Raw genomic sequence first — 24350 nt, 5'->3', positions numbered from 1 at the left:
TGCTTTACCAAGAGAACCTGCCGATCTAATGCCTTAATTCCCTCTTCCATAGAGATCATTGGTGCAGTTCAGCCACCGTAGAAGGGAGATATTTTAGCCTGGAGGGAGTTTTCAGTTTTCCACAAATCAAACCACCTTTCCTACCACAGCCAGTACAGAAGTACTGGCCAATAATGTTGGATGGCCATGATGAACGAGGATCTCAATGTCCTGTGAGATTGCAACAAGCTTTCTGAGTCATCAAAGGAAGATTTGATTAGGTTTCATCTTGTAGTGTTCCAGGTGTTTGAAAATTGACAGTCCATGTACCACATACAGTCGTTTGATTTAGTTCCAAAAGATCTTCTGAGGACCTGCTGCACAGAAGCCTTCCTTCCCTAGTAAGAACATTTGATTAATTAAGGCCTTCCGTTTCCCCACCCAAGGGTAGGGGCACACACAGATAGTCACACTGACTTGACTTTGGGGCATCTGAATAGCTGTCTCAAGCCCACCACTGTTTTTCATTCCTCCCCTAGTCAGTATAGCCATTCCCTTCCTTGACAAGATTCTATTGAGCACCAACTATGTATTAGACACTGGCCCACGACTTTGAGATACTAGCCATCTGCTGAAGGAAAGAAACTCATAAACACTGCGTTACAATGCAATAGGATAAATGGTATAGCCAAGGAATGTGTGTGCCAAGGGGGTCCTTCTTGGGAAGGAGTGTAAGGCTATTCAGAGGAACTGACTTTTAAGCTGCAAGACTAGGAGATTTCCAGACAAAGCAGGGCAGAAAAGGCATTTCAGGAAATAAGGAAACATGCATGAGAGAACACACAGTATATGAAGCCAGCTGAGTAGTTCCCTGTGGCTGGGGAGAAATAGGAGACCCAGCAGGTAAGAAGGTTAGTATCATGTTCAAAGGGCTTTGAAAAATTAACTAAAGGAAACAACAGGAACTGGGACAAAATTGTTTAGCAGGGGAGTGACAAGATCAGATTCTACTTTTCAGGTAATTTAGCAATCTGTGTGGAGGATTACTTGGGACAGGGCAAAAGGTACCTACGGCAAAAAGGCCAGCTAGCGTTTAAGTGACCAATGATGAGAGCCTTTATGGACCAGAGACAGAGGGTAGAATCAGTAGCCAATTTGATGTGTGTTGTAAAGGCGAGGAGCGAGGCACTGTGGGGACTGTAGTTTCTTTATGGAACTGCGGTTAACAGTGTTGAGCAAAATGAGAAATACAGGAAAAGAATTGTGTGGAGGAAAGTAAGAAGTGTGTTTTGGTATATGGTGAATTCGAGAATTTGAGGTACCTTTGAGATATCAAGAGAGAAATGGAAAGATCTGTAGGTAGTATATATATATATATATATATAGAGAGAGAGAGAGAGAGAGAGAGAGAGAACTCATAAAAAAGATAGGGGAAGCTGATGTCACAGAAATTAAAATTAAAATCCATGAGTGCAGTTGAAGTCATGAACAGAGGCTAAGGATGAGAAGAGGAGACAGCCTGTCCAGATAGACCCCTGAGCAAACGAGTGCTCTTCTGTTGTTCTCTCTAGCACCTTTCAACTCTTACATGGCCAGCCTCTCCCTTCGCCCATTGAAAATGCTAAGTTTGCTGCTTGCACTTTATTTCCATTTTCTAAGAAACACACTTGGATGATAGAAGAAATTTTTTTTTTTTTCTGAGAAAGACTTCCCATTCTTTTCCCTTGAAACATTTGAGGCATTTTACAGCGTAAACCAGGCAGATTTTTTTTTCCTGGGAGCTACATCCATAAAATAAATGCATGATTGGTGTAGTCAAAGACCTCCAAAGAGGTTCTGTGGTTATTTTTAGAGTGAACGTGAAGATGAAGTGCAGGCAGATGTGGCTGGAGGAGCAGAGAATGGGGTGAGGGAAGGAGGAGTGATATGGCTTGGAGAGACCGCATGTCCTTGAGAAGAGGAAAGAGAGCTGATTCCTTAAGGCACAGTTTCCAAAACTGCAGTCATTCATTCACCACCTTCATGGTTTTTGTGAAACTCCCCATACCACATGCACAATAATTTTTTTCTCTCTAGATCAACTCACTTTTTAGACTTAAAAACATTTGTACAAAACAGGCAATATACCTTCTGAAAATGGAGACCTGCATAACAGTGAGTAGGTAAGGGGACTAGTTTTAAAAATTAAAATCTTCCATAAAGAATTAGGAATGATTATGCTCTGGCTGCGTACTGTTGCTTGCCCGTGGCTATGAACATGAGACATGCTCACTCTTGGCAAAGAAGTGTGATAAGTAAGCATTAGAAAGGTTTTGAAGACATTCTAGCACCAAACTCAGATTTTTCCCTCTGGGTAAATCAGAAGAATTGAAATGATCTTAGGTTCCGCAGGAGGCATGCAGAAACCCTTTGAGTAGCTTGTCCTAGGATTAATGCTCAGGAGAGGTGAGAAGAGTGTTTGGGGTCTAAACAGCCTGGAACCAGCTTGAGTCATAGAGCCAATCCCCACACCCTTCCCTTGGAGCCCACAGCAGTCAGAACTCCAAGGAGTTCGTTCTTCCTGGTGTACTCCTGAGAATACATGGACTCTTTGGGCATCAGTTTTGGTGCTGTTCTCCTTGGTGAGGTAGGATCTATCAAGGTGATCCATGGTAAGAAGAATGCCAGTGAGGCTTTGAGGAGCGGGTGGGCAGAAGACTCCTCTTGGAGCAGAGAGAACGAGTCGGGTAGAACCAGTGACCCCACGTGTCTTGATGGAAGCAAGTAGCATAGCCATAGGCTTCGGCTGATGGGGCCACTTAGAAAACCTTATGGATTGCTAACTTAGCAGCAACGTCTCCAGAGAAGAAGACACGGCAGGCAATCCATCACGCATCCACGTGCTTTATGGTCAGTGACGTGCACTCGGTCCATCCATCATCGGGGAGAGACTGCAGCTTAACAAGGCCTGAGGATGAGTATTTCACATCATTTATTTATTAGTTTGCAAGATCTGACTTTCCAGGATGCCACACAGGGTTTGAAGTCATTTGAAATGTTAAAAAAAAAAAAAAAATGACAACTCTCATCTTCCCACTGTTACTGTGATGGAGATGTTGTTCTGATCTCTTTGCTTTCATCAAACTAATTGCCTGTTCCTTCACAATGGCTTAGATACAACGATATAGATACTGTCTGGGAGAGCAGTCTGGCTTTGAATGGTAATGAGGGATAGATGCATGCAGTGGCTGCTCTTCTTGGAAAACTGGAAAGGGATGTGTGGATAAAGGTTTGCCAGCCCATGCAGGGGTAAATTTAGAATGTTTGCTTGGGATATTTGAAGTAAGTACTAGAAAATGCAAACATTCTCAGACTTGTTGGAAGGTTGTAGTTTAGCCAAATATTACTATTTTTAACTCAGCCTAGAACATCAGAATGTCAGAACTGAAAGGGACCATAGGGACCATCTAATTAAAGGCCCTCATTTTTCAGATGAGGAAACTCAGAGGCCAGAAACGATTTGCCGAAGGCCAGGGCAAGAAACTCATAGTAGATTGGAAAATAACCATTTGTCCTTTTCACTTACATAAGCTAAATAAAAAGTCATCTGAAGGTAATAGAAAATACATCATCTGGCTGCTGAAAAAGAGACTTTTCAAAATTTAAATGGAAGTTAGTTAAGAATAATTATTTTTGTTTATGAGGAAAAGTTTTTGTCCTCCCTAACAGTCTAGACTGTTAAAATTTAATTATTTTTGTCCTCCTGGTGATTATGAAATTTGCATAAGATGGGGGATATAAAAGAAGAAGGAGCAAAAGGTAAGCAATTGATGAGACTCCCTAATTTTTCTTTCCAATGCACAAGCCTTTTCCAGAGCCCCCTTTTAAGAGGGGATATTTCATACCAGGGTAAAGGGCATTTTTTTGTGTGAGAGGTCCTGAAGCTCCTGTTATTGTTATTGGTGAAAAAACTTTGTGGTCCTTTGGCTCTTAGGTATAAAGTGTTGACAGTTCAGTGAGAAAATGCCCAAGGCCTCACCTAAGGGTAGGGGCCCCCTGACTACCAGGCCCCCATCCCTTGCTAAGATGAAATCTCAGGATTCTGCTGGAAGGAATGAGACATTTTAAAAAGAAGACACAGGCAACCCAGTTGGGCTTCAGTTTGCTCAGGCCCTAGCTGCCTTTCTCATCAGAGAGAGAAAATAATAGAGAAAACCAAACCATACACTTTTGTTAAACAAAGTTAGATTCCATCAACTGAAATGACTGCTTTTGACCACTTTTCCACTGTGCCACCGAAAATAGACTTCCAGCTAAAGGGGCGTTGATTTTTCCAGTAATAACAGGAATAAGCTCTTGGATTTGTACAGAAATTGACTGTTACAAAAGGCATTCAGATATATTTTCTCATTTGTTCCTAATGGCAACTCTCAAGAGGGATAATTGTTCCTACTCTACAGATGAGGAAACTGAGCTCCAGACAAGTAAGCAGGCATAGACTTGGGGATTTTGACTCCAAGTTTAGTGCTCTTACAACTGTATGCTGTTTCCCTTCTATTACTTATAAAAATTCACTCTATTGCAGCAATCTTACCCCCTGCTGGAAAGAAACAATGTACTTAGAAGTGAATACACAGTGCTTAGCACAGTTCTTGACATATAGTAATTGTTGGCATGTGATAGCTACTGTGGAGGAAGAGGCTGTGTGGTACAACAATCAAGATCATAGGGCTTGGGATCAGAAAGATCTGGATTTGAGTCCCAAGACTCAATATTTGGTTGGAGAGCCCCTCTGCTCTCCGAAAATGCTTTATGTGAGTGGAGCCAAATGGCTGAACTTCTCTGAGGACATTAACGCCTACCTCACGAGGTATACTGTGAAATGAGACGCAAACGGGCATGCACAGCTTGGCAAGGCGCCTGTACTCAGTATTCAGTAAGTGGAGGGATGATGATCTCAAGAGGATTTGCTCATAGACCTTATTGTGAGGAAACAAAGCAATGCCTGCCTTGGAACCAGATGTTAACATTTCATAGTTAAACACCTTGCTTTTTAAGTCTCAGGTATTCAAAGGCCTCCTGTCTTTGCCCCTCTCTTGAATTTCTGTGCCTAAGAGAGCTTACAAGAATGTTCTGTGGGCCCTGCAACTTCTGTGCTCTACAGAGAAGGCCTCGGTTGTGGCCAGGTACCTGTATATGATGCACGCTGTGTTCTGGCAGGTACTGCAGTTGTTGAGATCTTGGCCAGTTCGATAAAAGTTGCGCCTGCAAGATAGAGCATTTGCTAGATAAATCTATGGGCAAAATCCCCCTGGGATGCACGCATTCTACAGACTCATTCCCTGCAGCACAGCATTGCCCCTCTCATGAGTACCAAAGCCTGAAGTTGCATGGCCATTACAGACACAGAAACAAGAAACCCCTGTTAATAGAACCTCACATTTCTAGAGTGCTTTTATAAATGCTTAAGCACTTTGACATCTGGGTTTTCTTCATGCTGACAATAACCCTATGAGATGAGCCAGTTATTCTTACCCCCGCGTGATAGATGGGGAAACTGAGAGACTTTGCGAATGAGTAGAGGAAGATGATTAAAACTCCAGATCCCTTAGTTCGGTGCATTTCTCTCTGTATCATCACAGTGCTTCTCTCTTATAAGGCAATGTTGATTCTGATCCATACCAGCGAAGGCCAGTTAATTACTTCTTCCCTCTCCCACCCTTTTGTTGATTAGCTTTGGCCATTCCTTCTTCTCAGTCTTTAGAGAGCACTGTTTCAAGGAAAGAACAACCCACACCTAAACAAATAACTGCCTTCCCCTCCCCAGACTGATGCTGAGTCACCCAGGAAAGCATTTTGTGACTTTTTTTCTCTTTGCAAAATTGTGATCTCATTTCAGTTTCCATTTAGCTGGTCCATGATGGACTGCCCCAAGCCTTCAAAGTGGTCAGTGGTGGGGAAGGTCAACAGTAAGCTTAGTGGCCACCTCAAGTCCTCTGTGACAAACCCATAAATAACTAAAATACTGTGCAAATGCAGTAACTTGCTTCAAGGATGGGGGTGGGGGAAGCACCTACATGCTATCATTTTCCCCCATCATGTATCAACTTGACTCACATCTTAATAAAAATCACTTTTGACTCTATTGCTTCATTGCCCCCTTTCTGCAGTCTGTTGACATCTGGAAACAAAAACACATCACCGTGGAAATCCACCAAAGCCTACAACCAAGCGAAACCCAGTCAGAACAAAGGGGGACCATTGCTTACAATTTGGGGAAACAACAGAATCCCAAACATTTTGGAGACATTTTACTAACAGAAACCAGTGCTCTCTCTCTGCCCCTGTCCTGGCAACTGACTTAACCCAATTAAAAAAATCCACCTTACCCTTCTGTGAGAGCTCGAGCTTTCTCCAAGTCTTGAATTACATTCAAAAGGACTTTAATTTTCTCTTGGTTTGAGTGCAGAGATTCCTCCACGGATTGCAGCCTGCCCTGGAGGTCGCAGAACTCACCCTGTGCCAGGTGAATTGGATTAAGCGCACCCATCTTCGTGGTGCCCTGCTGTTTGGTCTCCCTCCTTGGAAGAGAGGATGGGAGGTGATCGCTTTCTGGACAGTTTTGAAATGCTGGGATGTGTGACTGGAAGGGGTTCTTTGCCGTCTGCTCCTGACACACAGGGGCAGATTTTGACTCACTGTTAGTTTTGAGTGACTGCAGATCCTGGTGATTGTTACTTGATGAAGCACAATCTGAAGCTCCCCCTGGCTGGGCTGGCTGGCTGTGGGAGCCTGGCGAAGGGGAGCTGTGAGTCCGTGGATGTGAGGGAACACACGTTTTCTTTGACTGAGATGACAATGGGCCAAGGTCTTTGTCATCAGAATTATCTTTGGGCAAAAGCATTTCAGGTTTAAGTTTCCCTGTGTTGGGCATGTGGTTGGCACCGCTGGTGGCATTTAAGCAGGAGAGGGGTCTTTCTGAATCTGATGGTGGCACTCTTCTCCCATCACCTGGATGCATGTCAACCAAAGTGGGTATGGAGTTGCTAATCTCAGCAGACCTGTCTGGGCTGAAAGTGGACTCTCTACCTGCCCAGGTAGGGCTGTGATAAATATCATCTGGGACCTGAATGGCAGCTGTTGCTTTCTCTGAGGCCCTCCATGTCCCTGCTTCCAAGCATATGCTCACAGGCCCATTGCTTTGCACCTTGGACATTCTAGGGAGAAATGGGTGGGACACCTTGACCCTTTGAGGCCCATCTTCAAGATGCCGAGCCAGCCTTAAGTAGGCAAGGTCAGAGGACACAATGTCCTGTTCAGAGAGATTGCCGTTCACCTGGATGGCACTTTGGGATGCTGTCTGCATTTCCACCAGGGACTTGCTAGCTGTGAGTCTCTTCCTTTTGAAAACTGGGAAATGCTTCCTGAGACTGGGGGAGGTTTGGATGGCGATGTGCCGAAAGCCCCCTGCCTGCTGGGACCTGGGGAAGGAGAGTGAGTAGGTGGGGAGGTGATGGTGCCCGGAGGCCTGAGTCTTGCCCATTACAGCCGGGTCCTCAGAAGTTTGGATGTCAACCTCAGCTAGGGCAGGTGGAGTCTTACTGGTGCCATCTTCCTTAAATCGTACCTGCTGAGATTTGCTCCTGCGGTGGTGAGGTTGCTTCACAAGCTCCACCGACTCTAGACTGTTACGCTTCAGAAGCACAGGCCTCACTTTCATACTTTGCTGGGCCATTGAGCCTCCCTCAGTTGAAAGGATTGGGACCATACACTTCTCCTGGGCACATTTCCTTAGGTCTTTGGAGCAGCATCTAATGACAGCATCTCAGACACAGAGATCTGCCAGCTGAGATGGAGTGGTCCTCTCCTCTGAGTATGGGCAGTTCTGTTGGCCATGCCCAGCCAGTAGGTTTTACTTGGGGGCTCTCCGTAATGCTTCCCCTGCAGTTAAAATATTATTCCATCACAGTGGTAATTGCCACTTAGGTAAACAAGGAGTTAGGCTAATTATTAAACCTGATCTACCACGAGAGCTGGTGGGCTGTTTATCAAGGGAGGCTGGCAGGCGGTTCTGATCCTGGAAGAAGCTTGCTGTCTTGAACAAAAAGACAATGAAAGTACCATTTAGGGGATAGCGCCAGACTGCCAACATGTGAATTCCAAAAGAAACCTGCTACGTCTGGAACATACGGCTTCCTTTCCGGGAGCGTCAATTTGCAGTGTAAAACTACAGGAAACTTAAACACATCTTTCCATTTCATGTAAACAGGCAGAGAAATAAATGACCTGGGGCTTGGCTTCTTTGATGATACGTGATGCTCCTAAGGGAAAATCCCCATTTACGTCAATCACATATTCTTCGTTTGGGGCCATTGTTTTCTTTCATGCTGTTTCCCTTTTCTTCAGTGAGGGAAACTTATCTGCCTAAATAGCCTCACAAAACCCCAGTGGGGTGTGATGGGGACAGGATTGAGGCATCCGAGGGCATTCAGAGGGCAGAGCCCCTGTCGTGGTGTCTTGGCTGAAGTTCACATGTCGGAAAAGTGAGCCACATCTGCAACTTCTGGGTATTTGAGCCAAAACCTTTGTTCGCTTGGCCTCGGGGTCAGGGTCTGGGACCTGGCAGTCTTTGCCACCAGGCAAGGAGAGTCTGAAAGGGAAGAGATAACAGATGCAACTGAGAACACAGTTCCTGGGGGCCTGGGTTTCTCTCCAAATTCCAACCTCCCAGCTGAGGGCTTTTGATAGTGGATGGTCTGGGGGTAAGTCAACTTACTACCTTTGTGTCTTTTCGCCTAGTTAGCCAGCCACCTTGTGGCTACAGGGCCTCGGAACAAAATGCCTGTCTGCCTGGATCGCTTCCTCCTTCCACTCCCAGGCACCCCCCAGCCAACTCCTATTCATCCACGAAATCCCAGCTTAAATGGCACTTCCTCCCGAAAGTTTTCTAATGACTCCTCCCTCACATACACCTCTGATGCCACATCATATCAGGACCCCCATTATACCTTTTCACCACATTCTTCCTAACACAAATTGTAACTGTTCCTTAATAATCATTTGTGTATTGTGTATGTATTTATTTAATGTGTATCTCCCCTACTACTCTGTAAGCTCCAGGGTGGCAGGAGCTGGAGCCATTTTTTTTTTTACAGCTTAGGTATTTCCATTCCTCCTTTAGGCTCTCTGTGGGTGCTTAATGAGTATTTACTGAAAGAGAGGATGGCTGAATAAAGCAAAGGAGAGCCTGGGAATGGTGGATGGGGATCCTAAGGTATCTTGCCAGGGCAACAGGATGGTGGATTCTCTCTGCTAGGACTGAAACATTTGCTAGAGGACAAGATTTTCCCCTAACGTCTTCATTTTTTAATTGCTTTCTAGGAGATAAATGTGCATAAAATTCTCCGTGCAAAGTGTACCTTGTAATAATAACAGTTACCATTTATTGAACACTTATCTTTACCGTGGTGTGGGCTTTACTTGCATTCATCATAACAACTCTCATTTACCAAGTAGTCACCAATGCACCAGGTGCTGTTCTAAGCACTTTCCAAGCCATAACTCATTCATTCCCTGCCCTATAGAGGTGGATACTCTTATTATCCCCATATTACAGTTGAATATGCTGAGGCCCAAGGACATACAGTTAGTGATAGAGCCAGCGTCTGACCTTAAACAATCTGGCACCAGAGCCTGTGCTCTCAGCCTCTATGCTCCACTGCTTTCCCAATATTACGTTATCTCATTAATCCTTAGAACAAAACTATGAGGTATTATGATCCCCATTGGACTGATGAGGAAACTGAGGCTCAGAGAGGATAAGTACCCAGTGGAGGAGCTGAGACATGAACCCAGGAGTCTATGACTCCCAAGTCCATGTTCTTGCCCATGAGGTTATGACTTTGTCCCCTTGGGATCTTCCTGGTATTCGGGGCAGATGGTGTTAGTGATTTGAGTACAGAGTTTGAGGACCTGTGCAAGTCTGGAGAGATGCAGGGGATTGTGCCCTGGCCTTGCCATGGCAAAGTGAACCTGTTTGCTGCTAGTCTGAGGGAGCCCACAGAAATGGAATGAGGCAAGTTTGAAGCCTGCTTGAGTTGACAAAAGGATATTAAAAGAAAATGAAAGTGATAAAATAGTCCACAAGTATTTGGATGTCTTTGAGGGAGTATTCTGTGTGTGGCACTTGGCCTTATCATTAAGGTCGAAACCTCTGGCTTCTCTAAGCACGGGTGCTTTGCTCCCAAGATGTTCTTCATCCTGCTGCTTGGGGTGCTGTTCTGTGGGTGCAGCTTAAGCCTTGTTTCTCAGTGTTCTGCTCTCCCCAGGAATTACTAGATAATGCCAATGGCAATTTCAGCTTTCCCAGCTCCCAGCTACCTTGAGAAGGGCCACCTGACCCAGTGGGGCTGGCACAGGTAGTAGCAGGTCCTAAAAGAGGAAAGGATTCATCTAATGCTAATGAGTTGTCAACTTATCATGAGGTCCTGCAACTACTCCTCACATTCTGGGTTCAAACCCCTGTCCCTTAGTGGCTGAAGGGTTTTTGACAGTACTTATTCCCTCCAAGCCTCATTGTTTTCATCTGTAAAATGGGGATGACACACATAGCATAGACACTACATATGCATGGGTCTGTTGGGGGAAGTAATAAGACAATGCATGCAAAGCCCTCAGCGCAGAGCTCAGGACACAGTAAGTGATCAGTGTGGGCTTGCTGTTGCTGTTAATACTGTTGTCACCACGCAATTAGCTTTCCTTTTTGTGAATGCAGGAGAGCATGTAGAGCTGCTATCTGCAGCTTTTCTAGAGCAGGTAGAGCCACTCCTGGTACAGAGAATGGGCAATCTAGGGGAACACTTACCTCACCTGTCTGAAAAGCAGGGCTGGCCTATGAGCTGCATCACCCTGTAACTCTGGGGAGATGGCGCTGTTGGTGAAGGGCTCCCCGGTCACTCTACACAACAATCCCAAACAACTCCATTTTTAAATGGAGTTTAAAACTCCATTTTAAAAACTCCAGTTTTGTGTTTCAACAGCAGCAGAATTTTTAAATCTGGAAGAATCCAGTAGTTCATCCCCCTCTTCCAAGACTAAGTCCTCTCTCCATCATCTTCTTCCTGTAATAAGTAAGCCTGCCTGGATACCTGTAGTGACAGGGAGCCCACTACCTAATCTCACAGTCAACAATAATTATTTTTATTAAGATTAGCAAATATGTATTAAAAACTTGTTATTACCATGCACTGTGTTAGCACTTGGCATTTAATCCTTAAAATGGCCTTTTGTACATGACCCCCCTTTTGCAGAATGAGCAATTAAAACTTACTAGGTTAAGTCACATGTCTAAAACCACACAACCCATATCTTTAACCCTTGTGCTGCAGAGCCTAGATATTTATATGTCTACTCGTGTGGATTTCTTTGCTTAATTGTCCTCTACCTTCTCCCTCTCCTTAACTGTTCATTAGTGCTTCATTCTGGGAACGTTAACTCACTTAGACTACGATTGCCTGAAGCTGGTTTTCATAAGAGCTAATATCTAGTGAACATTGATTATGTGCCAGGCATTGTCCTAGGTGTTCATTTACTCTTGTCCTTAATCTTCATGACAGTCTTAGAGGCAGGTGCTGTCAGTCACACATTTTGTAAATGAGGAAACTGAGGCACAGAAGCTTAAGTAATTTGTCACAAGTCACTTACCCGCTGAACCCAAGGACTGACCCTGGAGCATAAGCTCCTAACCACTGGGATTTCCTGCCTTCTCCAGAACTAGGAAAGGACTAATCTTGTCAGGCTGTTAGGCAGGTTTCAAAGTCACTCCACATTTTCCTTCTGAAAGTCAGCCATTATTCTGGTTTTCACCCTGCTTTTTCTCCAGAAAATGTGTATATCCTTGACAGGTTTTCTTTTGATCTTTGAAAACAGTTTTCTATTTTTAAATTATTACATGTTCATTGTAAAAATTCAAATAGTATAGATAAACAAAGAAAGGAAGAAAGGAAAATCACTTGATTTCTCACCACCCAGAAAGAGCCACTATGTACCAATGGTTTGGTGAAGTTCACTCTAGGCACCCTGCTGTGCAACATTTGCACATTCATAGTAGGCACATTGCATATGCGTGCAGGTTTACAGGAAGACTTTTTTTTTTTACTGAACAACATGGAGAAAGTTTGGCACATAGATTCACACCATCCTTTTAAGTAGGCTAATAGCACTTTGTTGTCTAGTTATACCATGATCTATTCAAATAATATCCTTTTGTGGATATTTAGGTTGTTTCTAAATATTTGGTATTATTAATAATTCTGTAAATAACATGTTTTGCTATGTGAACCTTGGAGCACTTGTCTAATTATTTCCTTGGAAGAAGAATTAGTGGATTAAGGTACCTAGGCATTTTACATTTTGTTGATATTACCTCTTTTCCTTCCAGAAAGTTCTACGAATGGGCAACCCTACTATTACTGCATATGAAGGTCTTTTCACGAGGGCTTCTTTGTCACTGTGTTTGGTCAGTTTCTGATGATTTTTTCATCATTGCCAATAAAATGGGAGAGAAATTGCATCTCATTATTCTCGCTATGGTATTTATTCAAGATTGGGCATTTTCCATGTTTATTGGTTTTATACTACATTTGGTACAGATAAAGAATGAAAACTGGAAAGTGACAATTTAAACAATTAAGCTTCCACAAGAGTGGAAATTCTTGTGTCCTAGACATGACCTAGGAAGCTTAGCAAATATAAACATTTCCACTTTTAAAAAATTGCATATATACATTCCAATTCCTTTGCCTGCAATGCCCACCTTGACCTCTACACAGACATATCCCGAGGAGGACACCTGGCTAAAGGGAAGGACCTTCTGTAGGCCTCAGGTCTTACACGCTCCCAGCTGGCCATTAGTTGATAGGGAGTTACCTGGGCCTTGGTAGTTGGGGCTTAATGAATATCCTGGCCAGAGTCCAGAATTGATTCCTAGAGGTGACTGCAGTCACCCCTTTCATGCGCAGTGGCTGGGGGTCATTGCTGATATTTGCAATACTTCATTCTCTCTTCCCTTGATTATTAACTTACTGACACAAACCGACTGTTTATATGTTCCAACCATGCCTTTGGTCCATATCAGATGTTCCTCATGAAATTGGTGTCAACTTAATAGGTACAGAAGTTGGTAATTAGTACTATCTCTGTAGGTACTTGGCACTATCTCTGTAGATCTTAAACTTCAGACTTTCTCTGGAAAAGACTCCCAGGTCTCCTCTCTGGCATGTATTTAGGCTATACAGTGGAGGGTTTGGTGCATAGGCTTTAGCTCTGATTGATTTGGACTAGAATCTTCCACTTTTCTGACTATTGACCTGGAACAAGTGACTTGGCCTTCATGAAACGACATAGAGTTGTTGTGAGGACTACATGAGATAATCTATATAAAGTAATCGGCACAGTCAATGTTAGCTTTTCACATAGAACCTAACTGGAGACTGTGATCTCATGTGAGCGGTCTGGGCCCATCCACTTTCCCTTGGGAGAGTAAACCACAGGTAAGTTTATAGGAGGGAACATACAAGGATGGCATTCCCAGGAATTCTGCGCATCTCCCTGCCGCCTCTGTGTTTGTGTACCATGTTTGTGTTACATTTGTCTCCCTGTACAGTGATTATCTGATGACATGCAGTCTCCTCAGTTAGACTGCAGGCTTCCTGAGAAAGGAAAGTGCTCACAGCCCACTCGAGCCCCTGGTTCCTACCCCCAGCTTGACACAGAGCAAGTGTTAGGTAAATTCTTGTCAAAGGAATGAATATACTCCCATGTTACTTTCATTTGCCTTAGCTTCTATGGCATGGGCTAGTTTTATAGTTAGCATGGAATAAATATTTGTGTAACTAATTAAGAGCAAATAAATTAATTCACTTCCAACTTGCTTTTCCTTTCAATGATATATTATCCATGATATATTTTCAATAGTTCTCCGTGATGAATGAACTGTGTCCCTTAGTATAGACTGCTTGTTCTATTTATGACTCAGATTCAATTTGGTTAAACTTTATTGAGAACCTGTTATGATCTGGGCACTGTGATAAACATAGTGGAGATTGCAAAGAAGAATAAGACCTAAGCCCTATTATAACACTAAGAAGGGACCTGGTAATGCGACTTCATATGGAATCAGTCTCTGGGAAGTGGTACAGAGTTGGGGATGCCTTGGAGGAGAATACTTGATTCCCTTCATCTATTCAAATCCTGCTGTATCGGGTGCTCCAGAGGTGCTTTACATTTCAAATGGGGCTTGAACTTTGTCCTTTGGGCTAGGAGTCAGCAGTTTTTTGGGTTTTTTTTTTTTTTTTTTTTTTTCTGTAAAGGGCCAGATAGTAAATATTTCAGCTTCACTGGCCATAAGGTTTCTGCTGCAACTATTCAAACTCTGCTGTTGTGTCAAGGAAGCAGTCATAGACATTATGTCAACAAATGGCTGTGTCTGTATTCCAGTAAAACTTACATTTATGAAACAGCCAATGGAACAGATTTGGCCTAGGGAGTAGGGCGTAGTAGGCCAACCCTGGCTTTAGGCAATGGGGAGTCACTGGTGGAGTTTGAGTGGAGGTACTTGATCATGTTTCTGTTTTTCAGAGAAGGCTCCGTTTGCCTACACCTTGCCATTTCCTTTCTCCTTCTGAACTTAGAGTCAGTAATAATAACCCTTAGTATTTCTACCATACTTTACAGCTTACAAAGAATTTTCAAATCCCGTGTAATCACTCCTAGGGATGTTGGGAAGCATTGCCCCTGTTTCAAAGAGGAGCAGTCAGACCCAGAAGAGTTAGATGGCTTGTCCTAAGTCACAGAGGTGGAACTGGAGCCCACACCCCCTGAGGCCAGGTTCAGGGCTCCAGTCAAGACCCCTTGACCCATCCTCTGCCACACGCACGCACTCCATTTAGCCAGCCAGCTGTCTAACCATTTTATGTGTTGGTCATGTTTCCTCAGCTGGAGGATGCATCCTTAAAGGGTAGGAATATGTCTTATACTCCTTTTACATCCTCCAGTGTAGGAGGCACAGTGCTGAGTTTGTGGGATCTGATCTCCCACCCCTGGGTCTTGTGGTTCTTCCCATCAAAGTTTCCATTCCCTTCCATCTGTATTCAGTTGACTGTTTGGTCAAATCTGTTGGCAAGCATTACTGCATACCCACCTGAAATCAAAGAGTTAATGTTTGCAGTCCAAGCCTTTATTCGGCTTTCCAATTTGAAAATTGCCCCAGCAGCTTTCTCAATAAGGAACAGAGGGCTGGTCAATATTTTGGGTCTGTCTTAATCTGCACTTTTCCCCAAATGGTCAAGGAGTCAAAGGGAATTGGCTTTCTTTTTACCATCTGGAATTACTAAGCAAAAGTGTACTTGGAGGCAAATTAGGAACCAGAAGGCCAGTTTAAGATCAAAACTCATATATTTGGACTCTAGAAAGATATTTGATTTGTAGTGATCATGAAATCTTTTTCTCATTTTTCAACGTGCCATGTTTGACCTTTTCTCACAATTTCTGCTATTTATACCAGGTCTCCATCATCTCCCATCCGTACCACTGAAAGAGAGGTCTCCATTCTTCCCCTCTTTACCATCCATTCTCAAAGTGATCTTTATAAAATGTAATCACATCACATCAGGCCCCTGTTTGAAACCATCCAAAGGTAGCCTACCAAATTTAAATTAAAATCTAAACTCTTTACAGAAATCTTCTAGAAACTACATCATCTGGCCTTGCCTACCTTCCTGACCCCATCTCATCTCAGACTACTTTTCCCCTTGCGTTATATGACCTGGGTCCCCCAGCCCTGGACATGCCAGATTCATTCTTTGTCATCTGACCTTTGCACTGGCCGTTTCTTTGGTCTGGACTGCTCTTCCCCCAGATCTTTCCAAGGCTGGTCTCTCTGTGCATCAAGGCTCAGCTCCGAGGATGTCCTCTCCAGGTTGCCTTCCCTAACCCCCTCTCCATCCTCCATGTCCCTCTGTGCAGCTGTGCCCTAGTCTATTAGCGTGCTTATTTATTTGTTGATTGTCTGTCTTTGTCCCTTTTATTGAGAAACCTCAATAAACATTTAAGGAATGAATGAGTGAATGACTTATAGAGTCATACAAAATCAGAAATAGCACAGAGAACTTTCAAATCTGAAACCTTGAGGAGCATCTCATTCAGTGGTTTTCAAATCTCCTTTAGCCGTGGAATCGTATTTCCAAATCCAAGCTGAAGACCAGTCCCTATATCTAAGACAGAATAAAGCCAAGCTGTTGTAGAAAAAAGTGTGGAATGCAGTGCTCCCCCAGTCGCTCTGAGCCACGCCCTGGAATCCTAGGGTTCCAAGCAGGCCCACTTCGAAAACCACTGAGACAAACCCTTTCATTGTACAGATGGGGAAACTGAGTCTCTGAGCAGCTCTCCTCTACCTGTAATGTCCTTAAGAATACAGGGTCACTGGTTTGTATCCCAGACCCCAGAATGGTCCCTGGCACAGAGCAGGAGCGCAGGGCAGGTCTGTTGAGCTGTTCAGGTGATACTGAGTTGAAGGCAGAAGTGGAACTGGAGGCCAGGTCTGGGGCCTCTGTTCTCCAGTGCAGCAGAGAGATGGAGGGACCTTGGCTTCCATCAGGTTCAGGGTCTGGCACCTCGTTTAGAACCAGACCTAGTGGAGAAGACCAGCTTCCTGCTCCCCTTCTACTACTCCAGCCCTCAGATTGCATTTGTCAAAGAAACCAGGGAAGTTAGGGTTGCCATCTACCGCCTCTGTATTCTTTTTTTTTTTTTTTTAACATCTTTATTGGAGTATAATTGCTTTACAATGGTGTGTTAGTTTCTGCTGTATAACAAAGTGAATCAGCTATACATATACATATATCCCCATATCCCCTCCCTCTTGCGTCTCCCTCCCACCCTCCCTATCCCATCCCTCTAGGTGGTCACAAAGCACTGAGCTGATCTCCCTGTGCTATGCAGCTGCTTCCCACTAGCTATCTATTTTACATTTGGTAGTGTATATCTGTCCATGCCACTCTCTCACTTCGTCCCAGCTTACCCTTCCCCCTCCCCATGTCCTCAAGTCCATTCTCTACGTCTGTGTTTTTATTCCTGTCCTGCCCCTAGGTTCATCGGAACCTTTTTTTTTTTTTTTTAGATTCCATATATATGTGTTAGCATATGATATTTGTTTTTCTCTTTCTGACTTACTTCACTCTGTCTGACAGACTCTAGGTCCATCCACCCCACTACAAATAACTCAATTTTGTTTCTTTTTATGGCTGAGTAATATTCCATTGTATATATGTGCCACATCTTCTTTATCCATTCATCTGTCAATGGACACTTAGGTTGCTTCCATGTCCTGGCTACTGTAAATAGTGCTGCAGTGAACATTGTGGTACATGACTCTTTTTGAATTATGGTTTTCTTAGGGTATATGCCCAGGAGTGGGATTGCTGAGTCATATGGTAGTTCTATTTTTAGTTTTTTAAGGAACCTCCATACAGTTCTCCATAGTGGCTGTATCAATTTAGATTCCCACCAACAGAGCAAGAGGGTTCCCTTTTCTCCACACCCTCTCCAGCATTTATTGTTTGTAGATTTTTTGATGATGGCCATTCTGACCGGTATGAGGTGATACCTCATTGTAGTTTTGATTTGCATTTCTCTCATGATTAGTGATGTTGAGCATCCTTTCATGTGTTTGTTGGCAATCTGTATATTTTCTTTGGAGAAATGTCTATTTAGGTCGTCTGCCCATTTTTGGATTGGGTTGTTTGTTTTTTTGATATTGAGCTGCATGAGCTGCTTGTATATTTTGGAGATTAATCCTCTGTCAGTTGCTTCATTTGCTAATATTTTCTCCCATTCTGAGGGTTGTCTTTTCGTCTTGTTTATGGTTTCTTTGCTGTGCAAAAGCTTTTAAGCTTCATTAGGTCCCAAATGTTTATTTTTGGTTTTGTTTCCATTTCTCTAGGAGGTGGGTCAAAAAGGATCTTGCTGTGACTTATGTCAGAGTGTTCTGCCTATGTTTTCCTCTAAGAGTTTGATAGTGTCTGGCCTTACATTTAGGTCTTTAATCCATTTTGAGTTTATTTTTGTGTATGGTGTTAGGGAATGTTCTGATTTCATGCTTTTCCATGTAGCTGTCCAGTTTTCCCAGCACCACTTATTGAAGAGACTGTCTTTTCTCCATTGTATATTCTTGCCTCCTTTATCAAAGATGAGGTGACCATATGTGTGTGGGTTTATCTCTGGGCTTTCTATCCTGTTCCATTGATCTATATTTCTGTTTTTGTGCCAGTACCATACTGTCTTGACTACTGTAGCTTTGTAGTCTAGTCTGAAGTCTGGGAGCCTGATTCCTCCAGCTCCGTTTTTCTTTCTCAAGATTGCTTTGGCTATTCGCAGTCTTTTGTGTTTCCATACAAATTGTGAAATTTTTTGTTCTAGTTCTGTGAAAAATGTCATTGGTAGTTTGATAGGGATTGCATTGAATCTGTAGATTGCTTTGGGTAGTAGAGTCATTTTCACAATGTTGATTCTTCCAATCCAAGAACATGGTACATATCTCCATCTATTTGTATCATCTTTAATTTTTTTCATCAGTGTCTTATAGTTTTCTGCATACAGGTCTTTTGTCTCCTTAGGTAGGTTTATTCCTAAGTATTTTATTCTTTTTGTTGCAGTGGTAAATGGGAGTGTTTCCTTAATTTCTCTTTCAGATTTTTCATCATTCGTGTATAGGGATGCAAGAGAATTCTGTGTATTAACTTTGTATCCTGCTACTTTACCAAATTCATTGATTAGCTCTAGTAGTTTTCTGGTAGCATCTTTAGGATTCTCTATGTATCTGCAAACAGTGACAATCTTACTTCTTTTCCGATTTGGATTCCTTTTATTTCTTTTTTGTCTCTTGATTGCTGTGGCTAAAACTTCCAAAACTATGTTGAATAATAGTGGTGAGAGTGGGCAACCTTGTCTTGTTCCTGATCCTAGGGGAAATGGTTTCAGTTTTTCACCATTGAGAACGATGTTGGCTGTGGGTTTGTCATATATGGCCTTTATTATGTTGAGGTAAGTTCCCTCTATGCCTACTTTCTGGAGGGTTTTTATCATAAATGGGTGTTGAATTTTGTCAAAAGCTTTTTCTGCATCTATTGAGATGATCATATGGTTTTTCTCCTTCAATTTGTTAATGTGGTGTATCACATTGATTGATTTGTGTATATTGAAGAATCCTTGCATTCCTGGGATAAACCCCACTTGATCATGGTGTATGATCCTTTTAATGTCCTGTTGGAGTCTGTTTGCTAGTATTTTGTTGAGGATCTTTGCATATATGTTCATCAGTGATATTGGTCTGTAGTTTTCTTTCTTTGTAACATCTTTGTCTGGTTTTGGTGTCAGGGTGATGATGGCCTCATAGAATGAGTTTGGGAGTGTTCCTCCCTCTGCTATATTTTGGAAGAGTTTGAGAAGGATAGGCGTTAGCTCTTCTCTGAATGTTCGATAGAATTCTTCTGTGAAGCCATCTGGTCCTGGGCTTTTGTTTGTTGGAAGATTTTTAATGACAGTTTCAATTTCAGTGCTTGTGTTTGGTCTGTTTATATTTTCTATTTCTTCCTGGTTCAGTTTCAGAAGGTTGTGCTTTTCTAAGAATTTGTCCACTTCTTCCAGCTTGTCCATTTTATTGGCATATAGTTGCTTGTAGTAATCTCTCATGATCCTTTGTATTTCTGCAGTGTCAGTTGTTACTTCTCCTTTTTCCTTTCTAATTCTGTTGATTTGAGTCTTCTCCCTTTTTTTCTTGATGAGTCTCGCTAATGGTCTAATGGCTGTCAGCCACACAGCTCACTCTGGGCTTCTGTTTTGACGATGTGGCTCTGGAGAGCATGGACCACTTTTCTGGGAATTGGCTGAGGAGAACCATGAGGGCGCCGAGCATCTTGAAAATGCAGAACCAGTGCAGCGGCCGCCCTCTCTTCCAGGACGAGCAGAAGCCTCCCCAAGATGAGTGGGGTAAAACCCAAAATGCTGTGGGAGCCGCCGTGCTCGTGGAGAAGAACCTGAACCAGGCCCCTGTGGACCTGCATGCCCTGGGTTCTCGCCTCTTTATTCTTATTCTCTTTCTTCTCCCTTCTCTTCCTTTTTTAAATTATAAAATGTTTCAGGCATGCAAAACAGCACAGAGGAGAGTACAGCAAACATAGCAATCACTGTGAACCTACAGCCTAGCTTCAGAAAGAAAATGTTACAAATCCAGCGAAGCCTTCCTCCTTTGTTCCCTCTCCTCTCTCCTTTTATTTCCCTCTTCTGTCTTCCCCCTCCTCCTTCTTTTCTGTTTTCTCTTGCCCTTTTCCTCCTCCCGATTTCCCTCTCCATCTCCCCCCAGCTCTCTTTGCCCTGACACCTCTCTTGCATTGTCTTTATCACACCCTCCTTCCTCATCCTTGTCCCCTTCTCCTTTTCTTTTCTTCCTCTCCAGCCCCTTCTCTTGCCTTCTCATTCTCCCTTGCATCTTTAAGAAGAGCTTGTGGGTCAGCGATTCATTCCTTTGGCTGTTCAGTGTCAAGGGTGGGAACTCAGTATCCCTTGGAATTGCTTCTCCTACAAACCTTAGGGTACCTGCCCTGCAGGGACAGTCCTCTGGTCCACACATCCCCTAGCTAGAGGCACTAGCTGTTCCTGCTGGTACATCAGAAAGGTCACCTCCAGCTTGCTCTCTCCAGGGTAGAAGTGTTACTATCTTCAGGTGCAGTTGCTGGTCACTTCTTCCAGCTTCTTCTCACAAAGGAAAGAGCAATAGTCTGATGAGATATCTCGGTACTTTACTCGGCCTTTTGAATTTTTTCCAGAAAGATTTTCTGATCTCTCTCACTGCATTTTATTTCACTACATTACTGGGGACGTTTTCTTACCATTTTTAAGGTTATACTCTTTGGACTTTAAAGAATTTGATTTACTCTTCCCGAGGCCTGACACTGGGGGAGCTGCCTGCTCAGACATGCAGAAGAATCTGGACCATTTTGTATTTGTCATCAGAGGAGTAACTCTGTGTCAGATGAAAGTGGGGCACAGGGTTGAGTGGTTACATCTCAGTCCTCTCCTCCATCAGCTCAAGTCCAGGAAAGCCAGCAAGAAGCTGGGCAACAGTGATTTGCGTTATTTAAATGGACTCATTCATAGGGTATGGAGTTGGATTAGGCCACGTCTAGGTTCCTTTTCAAGGTGGAGGTGTCCATACTTCCTGTTTCAATTTGGGGGGAGGGATCAGTTACAGCAAAAGAAGGCAGGAAACTCCTTCCCCATGTCAGCACGACCTTCTTTGGTTTTGTGGCACCTGTTTCCTTCTTAATCAGTCTGAGTTTACACTTGGTAATCTCATTCTGTAATTGTCTGAAGCTGTTATGAATAAAGCAGGAAAAGTCTCCCCATTCCAAAGGGACCTACACTCCTGTGTAAACCAGCCAAGTGCATTTGGTTGATTAAAATTCTAGTACTTATACTAGAAATAAGAATGACTCCAGTGACCCTTTGGTCTTTAATAGAAATGCTAAGGTTTTTTCAAAATGTTTTCAGATTTACTGGCCCATTTGGGCCTCACACCAATTTCTGCCAAGACCAGACATTATCACTCCCATTCTGCAGATGAGGAAATTGTGGAAGGGAGGGGAGAGATTTACCCAAGATGAGTGTGGTCTGGTATGACCAAAGCGACCTCAAAACTTTTTAGATCAGGGAATGTCCATTGGGGCTGGAGAAAGGCCAGCGCCCACCAGAGCGCTTGGGTGAAGGCCAGCAGAAGTGGCCCACAGCACGGCCTTGTCGGGGACCCGCACCACAGACCCAGAAGGGACAATTGTCAGGCCCTGGACTCTGCAGCACTCCACCCACCCCAGTACCGCAAAGCATTAGCAGGCAGCTGCAGTGAAGGCTTTCCCGCTGCTGGATCCCTGCCTGCACTGCAGAATTTTCACAAGGAGAAGGGAAGGGTGGGAAGTTTATGGTCTGATCTAATCACAGATGAACCGAGAACTCTGTGGCAGCCAGAAGTTTGCAGACTGCGCAGGACTCCGGTGCTGTTAAAGAGCCCATCCCTCGATTCTGAGCCGAGCAAACGGTGTGCCCAGCCTGTAGCATGTGCGGCATGTCGTAGGTGCTCAAAAACAGTGGCTTCCGTTGTTCTCATTTTTATCACGATTACCATGATGCCTTGGGCCCCAGCCCACACAGGGGACAGAGGACAAAATCCCAGGGTTTGAAAGTGCCTGCTGGGAGCTGTGGCAAATCTCAAGTAACATTAAGGAATGAAGTGAAGTAATAAAAGTGAACTTTAAGGAGAAAATGCTGTCAAATGTCCCCTCTGGTTTTCGTGTTCTCCATGAGGCTTGGTGTTTCCCAAGGGACCACAGATGTCTCTGTGGCTTTTTGTTGTTCATTTCCTCCTCTCTGACTGTGTCCCGGTCCTCTGGTGCAGACACCTCAGACCATTGCTGGAATCAGTGTCCCCTTCTGGCTTCCCGTATGGTCCCCGCCAGTGCTCGTTCTGAAACCCCATCTGCCTCCCTTGCAAGTCACAGGTGGGCGAGGACATCTCTCATTGCCTCTCACTTGATGGGCCCACGGTGTTGGCCTAATGACAAGGATGCCCTGTGGCATACTGATATTGGTCAAATCACAAAAGGATGAAAGCTCGAAAAAAAGAAAAAGGATGAAAGCTCGTATTTAAACATCTTCCCTCCTCCTCCTTCTTTCTCCTTTTCTTCTCTGCCTTCCTCTCCCTCCTCATTCCCTCCCTTCCTTCTTGCAAGGGGAAGGGCATGTGGGCAGAGAGAGCCAGGCAGCCTCAGCCCCCTTCTTACCCTCCAGGGCAGGAGATGGAGAAAAGCACTGAGCTGGGCAGACTGCTTTCCCAGGGTCCAGGGGTCCTCACTCTTAGCCACCTGCAGTCCCCCGAGTCTCCACCCCTGCCCCTGGCCTGGAGAGAAGCACCTGGCATTCATTATCCTGTCCTGCTGAGAGCTCCCCCAGGGCCCCATGCATTCCCCAGACTCCAGCCACCAGGGCCCCCGCCCTCTCTCCATAGCCGCAACTCTAACCATAGCCCCCAGGAGTAAGGGTGGTATTCCGTCTGCTGGAACTGAATACTTATAATTATTTGGTGTGGCCTTTTTCCTAATAAACAGTTATTCACATGTTCACACCTACACTTGCTGAATGACCTAGAACAAGTCACCCGATCTCTGTGAGCTCAGTTGCCTCATTTTAGAATGAGAAGAAGATTTGGCTTATGTCATGAAGTGTCTGGCACATAACAGGTATAGTAAGGATCAGCCAGCAGACCTCTTGGCTTCCTTCCTTCCTTCTTTCCTATTTTCTGGCCTGGACATTGTCCCCTGATTGCCACCACCCCCATCCCCTGCCCTTGTCGTGTTTGAACAGAGACCTTTATACAAATGACATGGTCTCAAGCCAGGCCCTGGCTACCCTCCACAATTCCTGCTGGTCTTGTGTTGGAGGTTGGCTTGCTGCATAGAGGCACAGGGCCTGGGGACAGCACCCAGAGCACTGGGGCAGGAAGAGGGAGCCAGAAACACTGCTGCTGGGTGTGTGTATGTGTGAGGGGGGGGGGGCGGTGAGCAGCTCCCTAAAGCTCACCTCAATATCCCCTAGAACGAGGTCCACAACCTTACAGGCCAGAGTTGCTATGAGTGGCTGTCTTCATCTGAAATACCAGGATCCATGGGGAGCGGTTTGGAGTGGTCAGATCATTTAGGTAGCATAGCACGGTGGACAAGGGCATACATTTTGAAGATGGACCGCCTAGCTTTTGATGCTGGCTCTGCCATTTTCTGAATCTATGATTTAGGGTAAATTACCTAACCTCTCTGTGCTTTGGTTTCTCCATCTGTAATATATGACTAATAACGTTACTTCATAAGTTGGCTGTAAGGTTGAAATGAAATTACACTTGTAAAGCATTCAGGGGAGGCCATGAGCACTGAATAAATGTTGGCTCCTGTTATCATTACTAGTGTCATGACCCTTGGCATCATCATCACCATCATTACCACCAAAGTGTGAGAACCAACAAAGGTTTCTGTCACTCACCAGACATGCTGCTCAAACTCTCATCTATGAAACACATGCATTTATCATTCATCTCCTACCTACTACACTCAGTGGTTGTGAGAACTGACTGATACAGAAGTGAATGCACGTGGTAGTTTACCATAAAAAAGCAGATATCATAAAACTAAAAGCAGTAGTAACTAACAGAAGATAGGAAGCAAAAAACAGAGTTAGGAAAGAGGAGAAAAACTGAGCATAAACTTTGGTGTGAGCTTCCTCGTAAACCATGGCAAAAA

General features: G+C 44.0%; 2 protein-coding genes across 2 annotated transcripts in view; one reads left to right on the top strand and one right to left on the bottom strand.

Moving 5' to 3' along the window:
- The window catches only part of DOCK2 (dedicator of cytokinesis 2), a 425439-nt gene that overhangs the window by 209725 nt on the left and 191364 nt on the right, over positions 1-24350 (top strand). The gene's annotated exons all lie outside the window — the stretch shown is intronic.
- INSYN2B (inhibitory synaptic factor family member 2B) overlaps positions 1-24350 on the bottom strand; it is a 124590-nt gene that overhangs the window by 16119 nt on the left and 84121 nt on the right. The window contains exons 2-3 of the mRNA XM_082456477.1: positions 6348-8608; positions 5149-5223 (exon numbers count right to left, since the gene is read on the bottom strand). Coding sequence (XP_082312603.1) covers positions 5149-5223; positions 6348-7726 — 1454 coding nt within the window. The 5' untranslated portion in view covers positions 7727-8608. The remainder of the gene's footprint in view (positions 1-5148; positions 5224-6347; positions 8609-24350) is intronic.

The sequence above is a fragment of the Balaenoptera physalus genome (genome assembly GCF_965194825.1).
Source record: "Balaenoptera physalus genome assembly, chromosome: 3".
Lineage (NCBI taxonomy): Eukaryota > Metazoa > Chordata > Mammalia > Artiodactyla > Balaenopteridae > Balaenoptera > Balaenoptera physalus.
The sequence above is the reverse complement of the archived record's forward strand: the minus strand, read 5'-3'. Positions and strand labels throughout refer to the sequence as shown.